At 34.1% G+C, this 14,412-nt stretch overlaps 1 protein-coding gene across 1 annotated transcript in view; it reads right to left on the bottom strand.

The window, feature by feature from the left end:
• adamts3 (ADAM metallopeptidase with thrombospondin type 1 motif, 3) overlaps nt 1-2,305 on the bottom strand; it is a 98,406-nt gene extending 96,101 nt beyond the window's left edge. The window contains 2 exon segments of the mRNA XM_042724600.1: nt 429-829; nt 2,203-2,305. Of these exon segments, the coding sequence (XP_042580534.1) occupies nt 429-829; nt 2,203-2,290 (489 nt within the window). The 5' untranslated portion in view covers nt 2,291-2,305.
• Between the last annotated feature and the right edge of the window lie 12,107 nt (nt 2,306-14,412).

Here is a 14,412-nt window from a genome sequence, read left to right as displayed (position 1 = left end):
TTAAAAAAAAAAATTTTTTAATATTGCTGCATTAGTAGTTTGGAGAGACATGAGAGTTAGAAGATGATTGTGTGAGGGGGTGATCTGTCCCTTTAAATAAAGAAAATGTCAAATATAAGCAAACTGCAAATATTAAGGGAGAAAAACTGACGGTCATAGAAGCAGGTTCCCTGCAGGTTTGGAGAAGTCTAGGAATGACTCACCACTCAATGCCAGTGTGGATTTGCATAGAAGTTTAGAAACAGAACTGCACTGGCATTATGAAGTGTGAAAATAGGCCAAAATAGTTTGTAAGCCAATTATATTAACTACACAAACCTACCGCTTTGCAACATCAAGTTTCTGTCACATTTTGTAATTTGCTCCAGGCCTTGCTTGTTAAGTTCATTTAAATATATATATATACTTGGAAAGTAAACAACACTCACCAGCCCATCACAGTTGTTAATGGCGACAGAGGTTCCAGGAACATCCGTGATGTCCCCTATAAAAGTGCAGTCTGTTTTCAGCAACTCCCTTCTGAGTATTTTCTCTGAGTTGGTTCCATTCTCAGTCTCATTCCCAGTTATTTCGATCTCATCATGCCATTCCACCATGGCTCCTGGAGCCACTAATCTTTGGTTGGGATGTAGTCGGAGGTGGAATTCCTTGCCAAAGACAGTGATGTTAAAAAACAGTCTGTCTACCGCTTGTGCTGACCCTTCCAAAACTTCCCGCTTCACACGCTGCTTGTGTTTGGCCGAGAGAAGATGCGAGAGGTAGTGTCCCTCTGCGTCGGTACTGATGGGAGTAATGAGGCCATATTCTTTCAGATGGATCTTTAACAAGTCTGATAAAACAAAGACAAAAGTAAAATTTATCTTAATTTTATTAAAAGTTCATTAGAAAAAATTACACATCTCGTGTTTTCAAGTCCTGATGGATTAAAAAAATGCTCTAATGGGTCTAAATGAAAACTTCAAAAGGCTAAATAAATTTTGTAATAAAAAAACTGTGTGATTATGAAGTCTACTGAATGGCTGTTTATGGCCATTAAACTGCCTCTTAAATTTCAATGGCATTTTATTTGAATGCCTGGCCTGCTTCTTGACATATGAATGATGGTCTGCATGGAGGAAAACGTTTCAAATAGAAAAATGTGCCAGAGACAAAAACTCTTTGCCTTGATATTTGTTATGGCTGTTTTGGCTAAGCAAGAAATAAAACTGTTTGCCTCCCATGACTGCCTGTTTTAGGGCTTATACCAAAATAAAACAATTCATTCAGCCATCAATTCAAATAGAACATTTTTAGGTCAGCTATCTAATATTGAGGCTTTCTAACAACTGTTTGACCCTGCATAAAGAAGACTCAGCCCTTGAATCTTGTTTTATCTAATGAACATCCAAACAAGGTTATATAACGAAGGCATAAAATGCTGTTCTTTCAAAACATTAAATGTTTTTCCTCTGCATATCACTCATTATGTGTTATAACATTTTTGTTAATAATAATACAATCATTTCTGTCATTTACTGCTACTAGACTTAATGAGTTTCAACAAAGAGTCAGTTTTATCATGAGTGACTACATCAGTAATTAAACTGAATGTGGTTGAAAAAGTGCATTGAACTCATCACTGCAGGTTGTGATTTGACACCATTTTACTCTGCTTAAAAATTTAAGGGATCAAGAATGAGTTTACACAGTGTACAATTAATGTCTTGAAGTTCCCTGACTGTTCATTAAAAGAGAGAGAGAAGAGAGAGAGAGAGAATGATTTCTTTAGCAAATTTATTATAAGTCTAACTGACTAAAATATATTATATTGTGCTGTTTAATTTTGTTGTTATTAACTTTTTTTAGTAGAATATTATTAGTGTTGTTGTCTGTTAAAAGTTCTTTAGAGATTGATTTGCATCATCTCTTAGGGTAAACTTAGGGCTTTTTCTGTACTGACATTCTGTTAAACAGTTCTGATTAATTTTCTGATTAAAATATTTGTCATTAAACACTGAGAGGAGATGCAAGTGATAACAGTTAAATCCCAAACGACTTGGCAGAGTGCTGACTCTAGTTTGCTGTTTCCTGTCTAAATAAATTATTAATGAAGCATCATAAGTTATAAAATTACTTTTTCACCTTAAAAAAGGAGTTTAAGAAACAAAAGAAACAAAAAGAGCATACAGATATCAGAAAGGACCGCAAGGCTGTATACTTTACCTTCTTTATCTATGCTTTCACCAGCCTGCAAGAAAAAAAGAGAACAAAGAGATAAAGAGACAATGCATGAAACATGCAGGCAAGACATTTACAAAACACTATTTGTACAAACAGAGAAACCATAAGGGATGTAAAACTGTCATGAGAATATCCAAATCTGACATTCAACTTTCAATTTAATTTGTGGCAAGCCATTTTAACATGTATATCTTTAAACAAATTAGTATCTACTTTTGTTACTACTACTTAATTTTAATATATGACCAGTGGCAGAGGAACAAGTAACTCATGTTATTGTGGTTCAGATATTAACTATTCACTTCCTATACTAGCTTTACTAGTATTAGGTGCCCGTACATTTTTGTTACTACTAACCATCCAAATAGTTACTAGTCTCTATTTCAGCTTTAATGATACTTATTAGAGACTTTAGTATCCCATTTCAACTGTTATTATTAACATTTCTTATCTAAATATTTAACTAGTTACTAGTCAGTATGGCTACTTTATATATTTTGTAAGATTTAAAATAAATGTTACTTGTAACAAATACTACACAAACTGGAATATTAACTAAAAAGTAAGGATAAATAAATTGCTCTGAATAGTCAATATCTGGACCACAGATACACAAAGAATTCTATATGGAAATAATGTGCAGTAACTATGCAATAACAATAACAGTGTTATTAGTAACAACACAGTTACCAGAAGCAATGCAATAAAGTACTAGTACCTGATAGGGTACTACTGAATTTGTTAAAAGGAATATTTGTGAAAACAGCTTGCCATATTACACGTGTTTTCTGCCATGCCAACTTTTCAGACAGTTTGGCTATTGGTTTGACAGCTGGGAACACTCTTCTAAAATGCGCACGTTTCTCTCTTGTATTTGGTTAATACGTTTCTTTAAGTAGGTACTATGCATAATACGAACAAGCAGAACAAACTCGATATACTGGTATGGGTATTCTTATAACCGGCTTAAATTTTAATCATATGAATTCGAATCGTGTTCCAAGCGGGAGGACGACTGTCACACCTCACTGATATGAATTTGGATTTTGTTTAAAGGTGAGTTCTATTTTCATCTTTAGGTGGATATTCAGTATTAAGTATTTATTTCTATACAACTTTACTTGCATACTTACTATAACTCCTACCATTAGTAACCTAAGTGACAGGACAACCATCACGAGTCGGGTTTTCTCTACTGAAAGACGAGAAACAGAAACTACAGAATAATCCAAATGGGATGTTTCAGTACGCGCCTGTCTTCTCTAAAATTGTCGCGCACTACTTATCCTCAAACAAGATACCTTAAAGACTGCTTTTAAAGTAAGCCAAGAGTACTTAATAGAGTCTAAAGTTGTAGAACTTGGGTCAATGCGTCAGTTTGGTAAATTTATAGAAAAGACATCCCTCTTAAGAGTTGTGGTGGTTAAGTTGAGTTGAGCTGGCTGGACAGAGCCTTGTCTGAGCTCGAACCTGCCACTTCGCGCTGACTAATAAACTACAGACCAGCCCTGGCGCGTGACGTCATTTTCTACCCTTTACCAGGAAAGCACATGGTGGGGGTGAAAAAGAAAAGAAATATGCAAAGAAAACACAGGGCGATGCTTTTCTCAAAGCGAGCTAGTGTGAAAATGGTAATGAAGCTAGTCAGAAGAGGTTTGAGATGCTCATACAGATGTAAAATCCAGCTGCTCCTGTTACTTGGCAGGTAATAGTATAATATAATAATATTGTGTGGCATTAAATGTCACTGGTTTTGATTTCCATATATGTTAAAGTTAAAATTTATTTAGTGTTTAATAAATGTTTAATTTATTTAGTGTTTTCTTTTTTTATATTTACTTGACTTTTCCAGTGACTTGACCGGCTTTCATTAAAACAGAAAATAACAGCTCACTGTGCTTGAAAATTATGTTCTGTTTTTCCTCCCTTTCTGATGAGGAACAGAAGGGAGGAACGAAGCAGAGAATAGGCTACAATCCTCATCTCAATCAACGTTTTGTTTAATGGTCTTCTACAAGGTCTTTGTATCTGCCAAATTGGCTAAGACACGAATACTGGGTAATGCAACTCATTTCCAGTAATGCAAATTATTACTGTTGTATTTTAATTTCTTCATATGAAGGGATGTGTTGTATGTGTGCATACTTCTGAGAAAAGAAAGGAAATTGTTGGGAAAGGATTTTTTTTTTTTTTTTTGTTTTTGGGGTTTTGTCTGTTTTTAGTGCTAATTGTTGTAACAAACACAATTTTTTTCTCAGTTTTCTTGACCCTTTTGAGGTCTGATTCTGTATCACAGATTTATTTAGCACTTAAAAAAAACACACATCTTTGCCAGATAACATTGGACTACTATAGTACATGTGTCAAGCATTTATTTACAAATTAGCCCATTTGATTTCTCAAAACTATGCAAAGACCTACCACTTGCAGCTCTAACCTTTGTTTCTTCTCTTCCACACTGTTCCTGGTCTTCTTGATGCCTTTGAGGCCATGTGTTTGTTTTAATGAAGTTGTTTGTAGTTTTTTTCATAGGTTATATGATTTACTTATATTTTGTATTAGTTTTTGCTTTTACTGTCTGTTTTTGGTCTTATTGATTTTGTCTAAATAATAGCCCACATTCGGTGTCAACTGTATATAATAAAGCAGTTTCCATCTTGTGAGATGTATACAGTAGCATGTTTTATAAGCACATACCAATTGTCTTATTTTAAATTAAGAATTTAGGAGTGTGTATAACTGTAAAATTACTGTAAGATAGTAAATTAAACAGTTTGGAAAAAAATTGTTTTATTTTTGTGAAACGTTTGTATGTATTTCTTGAATGAAATATCACTATATGCAACTCTCCTATAGAAACGATCAAAGAATGACAGTATTTCTCTCTCCCTGTGGCCCTAAACTCTGGCTTCTCTCCAAGTGCTGCTGAAATGGTATATGAAATTCCAGCTGTATTGTTATCGTTGATTAAAGAGGTGCTTGGAGGTCCTGAGAATCTGTCTGCACTCAGGTCCATGCACTCTAAAGCTTTTATTGGAAGGTAAAATTGAATGTCAGCAACCCTTTTGTTTTGTGCCTCAGCTTTGATTCTGTAGACTCCGGCTGAGTAATGAGGTTGTAAAGTGGTCAATGAAACAATAAACTATTTGCAACTGTGCTGACGTTAAGAACCATACTGTTCATGTAGGGCACTTCTAAAGTTTGAGGCCCGTCATCTTGCCTAATGTTTCGCCTTTCAGCCAAGTATTTCTCAAGATACGTTACCAAAAACTGTAAGCAATTAGTCATGCATTTTGTGGTTAATGCAAAATGAGGAATTGAGTCAGGAAGAAGCATTTTCAGAAACAAGTCAAATACTTTCTTTCTTAAAAAAAATAAAATAAGACACTTATGTTTTGTCTGTGTTACTCAGTGACCAGGCCATCAGACCACACCTAACAGCAATTTGCAATGGACTGACCTTCCTGACATCACAAAAAGCATTCTGATGGCTATGAAGTAGGTATTTGAATGTCAAGCTGTCCACTTGCTGCCATTCCATCTTTGTTTTTAGACAAAATGTTAGGAGCACAATAGCAACTGATGGCATGCCAGTCACAATGTGCATCTAATTGGTGCTTTGACCCCCTGAGAGCTGAATGGTAGTTTTTGTCCATGCACATCTTTGAGTTAAAGAAAAGATACAGCAATAAAAAACTGCCATGTAAAGCCTTTACACAAAGGGAAGGACAAAACATTTTGACATTTTAACCCTTACTCGTCCTATTCTGAGGGCAAGACTATTTTTACGTTCCCATTTATTCTCTGATACTAATCTGTATTGTTATACGAGATTAAAAAAATAAAAAATAAATAAATAAATAAATTGTCACTGCATAATGTTATACTTACAATCATTTTTATAACTTTACAAGGACATAGTGAATTTTTAAACTAATGTTTGTGTTATGCTGAAATTGTATGTGTATTAACTCACAATGCAACATCCATATGCAGAATTATATAACATCAATGATAAAACTAAAATCCAGTAAAAACCGACTAATAAAGTCTATTGCAGATATATCCATACAAGAAAACAACTATGGTTATAGACACACAGTCAGCTTGCTCTCAAGAGTTCACGGACCAGCTTTGACTGTTCCAATAAGGCAAACGTCTTATATATAGCTGCTAATGAGGCATCTATGTATATATGTCTCAGTTGGTTTCAGTAAAGCTGTCTATCTGAAACTTAGCATATACAGACTGAGTTACCAGCAGACTGCTGTCATGATACTTAGAAACCCACACCAAATCATAACAACTGTGCTAACAACACCCACCCAGCTTTGCAGGAATTCAATGCAAGACTGAAAAGATGGCAATCACTAAATGGCAAAACACACACACATACACTTATTTTGTTATACATATTTGTTTATCTGTGCATTGTACTTGCATTTTATGTCTGTATGTATCATTATTTTAAAACATGCCTTATGTAACATTATTTTAATGATTTAGTTATAATAGTAATACTTTAAAACATTTAATAATAATTCATATATACATTAATAATAAATATATTAATATAAAGGTGAAGTGATGCATTCATTCATTACAATCACATTATGCTTGATGTATTATTTTCTGATTTCTTATATGTGGAAGAGCTCAAGCATTTAACTTCCTCTTAATCTCTTAATTTGGTCTGTTAATACATGTGATCTTGATCTTGCTCAGAGAGATAACATTAAAAGTCAACCAGAAGAATAATGTTTCCACCATATGTGTGTGTACCTACTATGACATTGGCACAGTATATATGTATATTTATTCTCTATGCGGGATATATATATATATATATAATTATATATATATACCTATGTAATATATAATATATATAGTATAGGATATAGTGCCAATATAACAGAAAAAACTGTAAAACTGACTGTGGTATTTCAGCATCATTTGAACATATTGCACATTCTTTAGAAAGACTGCCCATATTCCAAGGAAAATGTCAGAAGCGAGGAACATTCCAGCTGGAGAGTGGCCCACGTTAAAGGCCTGTCTTTATGCATGTTTTGAGCTCAATAAGCTAAACAGTGCTTCATGAACTTTTGGTTAAAAACAAAGTTTCAAATGACTGATTATTTATTATTACAAATATTCTATAGCCAAATAATGGCATTCATTGTTTATAATGAGGGTAATGGAGTTTTACAAATGTCACAATTTATGAATTACCCCAAAGGTCTTTTTCAGACATAAGGCCCATCAATGAATATAGAAATAGAGCAGGGACCTCCTTGAATAAGTGTTGCATTTAATATCCTAGATATTATAATGCCTATAATGCCTTGTTATGATGCTATAATGCAAAGCCATTCAAGTAATCATGTCAGGCACTTGTGCAATGCGTTTTAATGTGGGATAAAAAAATAATAATAATAATAATAAAAAGTTTATTTTTGTTTTTCATTTTAAGTTTGGTTTTCAGTTTGTTTATTTGGTTTTTTTTTTTGTTTAGTGTATTTTTTAACTTTTATATAAAGAAACAGTACTGTGCAATATCTTTTCCACCCACACTACTGCAGCAGACCCCCTGTTTATGATGTCTTATTTTTTATTTTATGTTGTGTTTTTTTTGGGAAAGAGAAGGAGTATTATGATGATGTTAATGGTACTGACAATAAGAGAACAATATTAAATCTTGTACTTCAGATGAACAGTTTCATATGTTCAGTTTTGATTTATTTTCTGTGTTCATGTTGTAAAGTTTGTTGTAAGCTGAAAATTTTTTGGGTTTTTGGTATTGTTTTGTTTTTTTTTTTTTTAGTTTATGTATCTTTTTTGTGTGGGGGAGAAGAGAGATTTTGTTTTGACCAAGAGTGTTGTGCACTGATTTTGGAGCACAACTAGACCACCACCCCAGCTGGTATCACAGAAGGATTTAGGATGCTTGACATGTATGGACGACTGATGAAGTCCCACAACATGTGCCTTCCTAAAGTGAATGAAAAGAGAAGATATAGCATAAGTAGAAAATAGAATGAGAGAGAAAGGGCTTCAGCTTCCTTTCTCTAAAGATCTCAAGACAGGTCACAAAATCAACCTATTAGATCCAGCCTTTATTTAGCTGTTCTTTTTACCCAGTACCTCTTGATATGCAAATGGAGGAATCACAGGGAAGAGAAGTGGTGAAGAGGGCAGTTTAAACTACCATAACAAAATTTGAGTTGCTTGGGTAAGGTTGCTTAAAAATAATTTCAGCTAATGTCAGTCAGTGACATTTACAGAGAACCTCTCTTTAGTTAAAACTCTGGTCAAATCAAATGCTAAGTTTCTTAGCAGAGTGTAACAAAGGCCTGATAGCTGCTTAACCCATCACAGAAGGGCAAAAGATTGTGTATAAGAACGGTTGTTCAGTCATGCTGATTGTGCTACAAAAAATATTTCTCAAAGGCATCATTCAGGGTTTCCACTCTGCACTTATTACAGTATAGTATAACAGTATAGCATTGTCCATGTTTACATAATAAAAATGTGAGTAGGCTAACTTTCTAAACGTATAGGACCAATTTGAAGAGAGTGAGTGTGTGTGTGTGTGTGGGGGGGGGGTGGAGGGTCATTAAGGCCGTGGTCTATGAAAAGTACAAATTATATCTTTGAAAAAAGAGATATAGTCAATTACTAAAATTATAGAATGCAATATAAATGTAATTATTTTAATTTAATTTATTTATAAGCACAGAACTTTTCACAATACATTAAAAAATTGTGCCTGACAACCACCAGTGAGTAAGCCAAAGATGGCAATGCAAAAAATCTCACTAAATAGATGAAGTATTAGTCAATTTAAAGTTTCTTTTGCACAAATCCATGATGTTACATATACAGTATATATATATATATATATATATATATATATATATATATATATATATATATATATATATATATATATAATATATATATATCACACACACACACACACCACACACAGTAGTCAACATTTGAAGTGGATCAAAAAAGTTAATTAAAGTTGTCCTAAGACAAGAACTCATTTTGGTTTAAGGTTTTAGGACAACTTTGATGAGGGTTTTGATCACATTTTTGTTTTTTTTGTTTTTTTGTTTTTTGTTTTTTTTACAGATAGTACATGTGTAAAATTAAGAGATTTGAGTTGAATGAAAATGGGAAAGTGTCCATTGGGGCAGTATTCTTTCCTGCTCAAACACATGGCACTTCAGCCACTTGCCGCAGACGAGACAGACATGCTCTCCAACACCATCCCACCCTGTTGATGTTGGCATGAACATGCTGTCACGGAGCCTGAGCCCCACAGGAAAATCCAATATTTAAACTTTTCACTGCTGGTTTGCTGCATTATGGATAAGAGTGTCAGCTGTGTTGTAGAGTTCACAATCAGACAGAGAAAATTTTGTGTGATGGTTTGCTGCATTAGTGCTCAGATTTTCCATTTTTTTTTAGTGTTGTTGAAATTTTTATTAATGTAGTGCAGAGCAAGAGATGCCTGCTCAGGTTATGCAATACACTAGACCTTTCACTGGGGTGAGATGTGGAATATGGGTTAGTAGATTTCAGGTCAACTAAATTCAGTTTTGTGTTGCTACCCAGAGCAGCAAGTTTATATCAAATCATATATTTAAAAATAAATAAATAAAACTCATCCATCTTGTAATTATAGTATGGTGTGTGTTTTAAAACACACCAAGAACAATAACTGTAAAGATACCTAATAATAACTTTATTAGCATCTACACCAAAACATAATATAATTTTGTTTATTATAAGTGAGCGCTGCAGTCGTCATCTGCCACTTTAAATGCTCAAGCTCCTTAAAGTTTAGTGGATTCTGATTGTCTCTTAATGGTTTTATCATTCATCAGCTGAAAAAATAAATGTTGAAATTGACTCAGATGTTTCTCTGTTTTCTCATTGAATCAGAATGAATATTAAAACTTTACAGTTACCATAATAGTTATAATCCTTGGTGTGAACAACCTTTTGATCTGTCATTTAAGAAAATCACTGAAAATGAGCAATAATAATGAAAAGGTCACTATTGGGGATCTTCCTGGAAAATGACAATGATCACATATTTTAATGCAAATTTTGAAGTATTGCATAATAAATGCTGGAGGGGCAATTAAATGTGCTTTATAAATGTATATAAAAAAATGGTATGCTTGCTCGAGGTGGACATATATTTTAATTGCTAAAAGACTTGCTTGCTCGTCAACTGATAGTAGCCTGTTCACCAAATAAATTCCTATGTTATACACATTAATAAATTATACATAGCTAATGTTTTGTTTATTCTTTTTGTCTGTCCATTTCAAACATTTGAGCAAAAGGTTATGTTTATGATGTTTGATTTGTAAGATGTCAAATACTCAGTGAGGTACCTGTAGTGTCATTAAAAATCAAAACATTTCAAATCATTTGGGACATGCATAGAGACTACTGACAGATGAGACCAAATGTGAGCCCTGCAGACTCATTTCAATGATTTAGATTCAAAACACTCACTGTTGCCAGACATTTAATAACAACCTGGCTAATGATGGAAAGATGTTTTGATCAATGACCAGAAAACCATGATGAACACTTCTAACTCAAGTCTTTAGTCAAGGTGAGTGGAGGACAAAGGAACAAAAAATGTAAGTGATATAACTGCAATCCTCTAAAGTCTGCTGACATACAGAATTTAGGACGCACTGTTAATCCACCTCAAATTCAATGACACAGTAGTCGCACAAAACATGGCAGAAAATCCATACTTACTGAACATTTTAAGAATATCCAATTGTTTATTTGTTTACAGTTGCAAAAATAGAAAAATATTGATTTCAGGTTAGCTTTGGCAAGGAACCTCAAAACAACAAGAGACTTAATTGATTGATCAATAATTGATTGAAAAATCTATCACACAGTGTTTCACATTCATTTTTATCATCTCTGTCAAAAACGTGCAACAATTCTCAACTGCATGCCACTCTAAACTATTCAAATAAATTAAAGTAGCAATGCAAACTATTCAAATAATTAGTAAGACTACAAAGTCTAATTTTACATTTGGTTAGTTACCAAGTTCTATCGATAGACTACATTTTCCTGTACAGCAAATTATTAATGAACACAGAAAATGATAATTCATTCCATCTCAAGTGGCCCAAAGTAAACTTTCACTCCCATAAACAACAATAAGTCTCAAACATGAAATGTTCTGCATGCACACTAAAATCCATTACCAAAATATATTATGGGCAATAAAACTGATGGCCACTGTAGTTAAACAAAGCAATATATAGCTTCATGAGTAAGTCGTGCCTCTGAAAAAAGGAAACTTGCACAGCAAACACATACCATATGTAACAGTTTTAGAAGCACATGCGTCTCAACAGTTAACACAGAACGCTGACAAGTAAAAAGATGAGCTCATAACTTCACCACACAGTAAGGTAAGTGATAATAAAATTCAAAAGCATAATTACAACCAACAAACAGCAGACAATAAACATATGTCAATAACCACGTAATTATTCCTGCTGCAAAGCCTGCTGGGAAATCGCTCATCCAACATTTTTCAATAAGGAACTGTTTGTTCTGGGGACAACATCTGGTGGAATATTGTTATCTATGTTTTTATATAGACTCCAAAGACATTTCCCAGTATCTGTGACTCACAGCTCCTTATGCTGGATATAATGCAATTGCCATTCTACAGTGTGCAATTACAGCTGCCAGGCAAAAAACAAGGATTCATCTGTCTCCTCAACAGCTGATATCAGCACCTGAAGAGTCTCTACATCTCACACAGTAAATATCCTGCCTATGCAGGCTGGCCTAAACACAAAGAAGCAAGGTGAGCATCTCTCTCTCTCTCACACACAAACAACTGCCAAGAGGATTTAGCCATGTCCTGCACCACAATCATTGTTCTCTTACTGTAATTGATTTTGATTTCATAAAAATATATATAAATAAACAATATTTTTATTGGGAAATTAGATTTTTATTAAGAATTTGTCTTTTTTCTCAGCTGGAGATGGTGTAACAGCTTTGTACAAGAAACGCTTCTAATGAACACAGAGGTACATTATTGTTCAATCCACATTACCCCAGACATTGTCATCATATTGCCTCATATCTCAGAAAGCACATTTAAATTTTTCATATGATAAACTCCATAAGAACAACATAATGCTGTCATTACCATTGCAGTGAAACAGGGCAGCTCGCCAGCCTCCGAGTTTAATCACAAATGGCCTTGTGATTGTATGCCTACATTTGTGTCAGTTGTTTGAAAGGTGAAACAATGTTGAATTAAATCAAATGTAAACAGCTTGAACAAAATTGGGGGACTCTTCTAACAGATGTCTTCAGAGATGTCATTAGGCAGATAATTATTTTTCCTCAGAAATCACAGCTAAATGAGCCAAATAATCGTGACAATGGTCCTTGAAATCCTTGAAATTAATCAGTGCATCGAGGATAATGATCACTTGAGTTTCATCATCAACTGCCGATCAAAAAAAGGTAAGGTAGTTTAAGCAAGCAAAAATTAATTAATTAATAAATCAATCATTAATAAAGCAAATCATAAATTTGCTTTACTGTGCATGATTACTTGAGTGCCAGCATGGCCAACAGATGTGAAGATATATTTCAGTTTGAAAAATCCCACCTACCGATTTGATTTCATATAGTGATTTGTTTTCAACAGTAAAATATCCACCAATATCTGAACACACTAGTAATCTAAAAGAGTCTGTCCATTTACATATCTTATCCCTATAAGTGCAAAAGCACACCATTAACCACAGATGAAAATCTTTCAGTGTGAGATGGTTTGGAAATGCAATTCCCTGCAAGTCTCTTGCTCAAGAGTAATTTAATAGACTGCAAAGAACGGACAGGTAGTGATTATGTTCAGTAAAATTCAATGCCACATTACTGGTATATCTGACTATAATGTCTGTAGCAATTGTGCAGTCTGAGTGTTTTAGGGGCTATGCCACCATCACAACAACCTTTGTTTTACCTGAATCTCTACAACACATTTTCCCAAAGGGATTCTTGAATTTGAGTGACAAAGAAGACAATACATTTCTAGACATTAAGAAAGAAAAAGCATGCTGAAGGAAAAATGTATGACTGCTTTCTGTCATTCTCATACTGTACCTCATGTTTACACGCATTCAATTCAATTCAGTTCAATTCCATTCAAGTTTATTTGTATAGCGCTTATTACGATACAAATTGTTGCAAAGCAACTTTACAGAAAATTAAGTTTCTACAATATTTAGTGGTAGCTTATCAGTGGTTACTATCAGTTTATGTGCATATGGCAGAAATGTACGTAAAAATCAATTAAAGACATAATCAAATTTTCATTATATAGCCATGTACACAAAAGATGATTGCAACTTCTCCTTTGAACAATGAATTCTGTTTTGTTCACACTCATTGATGATTATGTTTTCTTTTAATCTAGTCTGTACAGAGCACAATTGTCATTAATGAGGTGATTTTTAAAACATACAATGCTGTGGAATTTCTACCGCAATTTCATGGGCAAAAAGGTCCTACGTCAATGGTGTAGTGATGGATGAAGCTGCATTCAAAGCTTACTGCTGGTCAACACGGCGAATAGGCTCTGCCGTTTTGAACCGATGCAAATTCTTTGTTGGAAAATGTTTCGCCCAGGTGCAAAATTTCTGAGCGCCTGGATTCCTGTTGAAATAACTGGATTTTGTCCTCAAATATTCACCAAACAATGGTTATAAATGTTACTGCACTGGTGAAGAAAACCAATGCCAGAGAAAGGAGTAATCTACTCACAAAGAGTGCAGGACCGATCAGCAGTTGCGCAGAATGTGCTTTTCATTTCACCGTGCTGCTTTTGTTCTTGTTTTTCTATGTACCTATGCGCTAGATGGATGTCTTTGAATGTTGCATTGTCTTGCTGAGCCTCACTCATGAACACTGCGTTAAGACACATTTTCAACTTAAAGAAGCGCTGAATTTAGAATAGCATCCAAGCAAACTCTTACTACAGTAAGTGCATATTATTTAAAATCTTATCAAGTTCATCTTTTGACAAGCAGGTCGTCAATGTCAGGTTTAAAGCATTGGACCAATCAGAAGAAACCAGGGGCGGGGCAAACATGGTGTTGT

Source organism: Cyprinus carpio, chromosome B5 (genome assembly GCF_018340385.1).
Source record: "Cyprinus carpio isolate SPL01 chromosome B5, ASM1834038v1, whole genome shotgun sequence".
NCBI lineage: Eukaryota > Metazoa > Chordata > Actinopteri > Cypriniformes > Cyprinidae > Cyprinus > Cyprinus carpio.
This window is presented reverse-complemented; position numbering and strand designations above follow the sequence as displayed.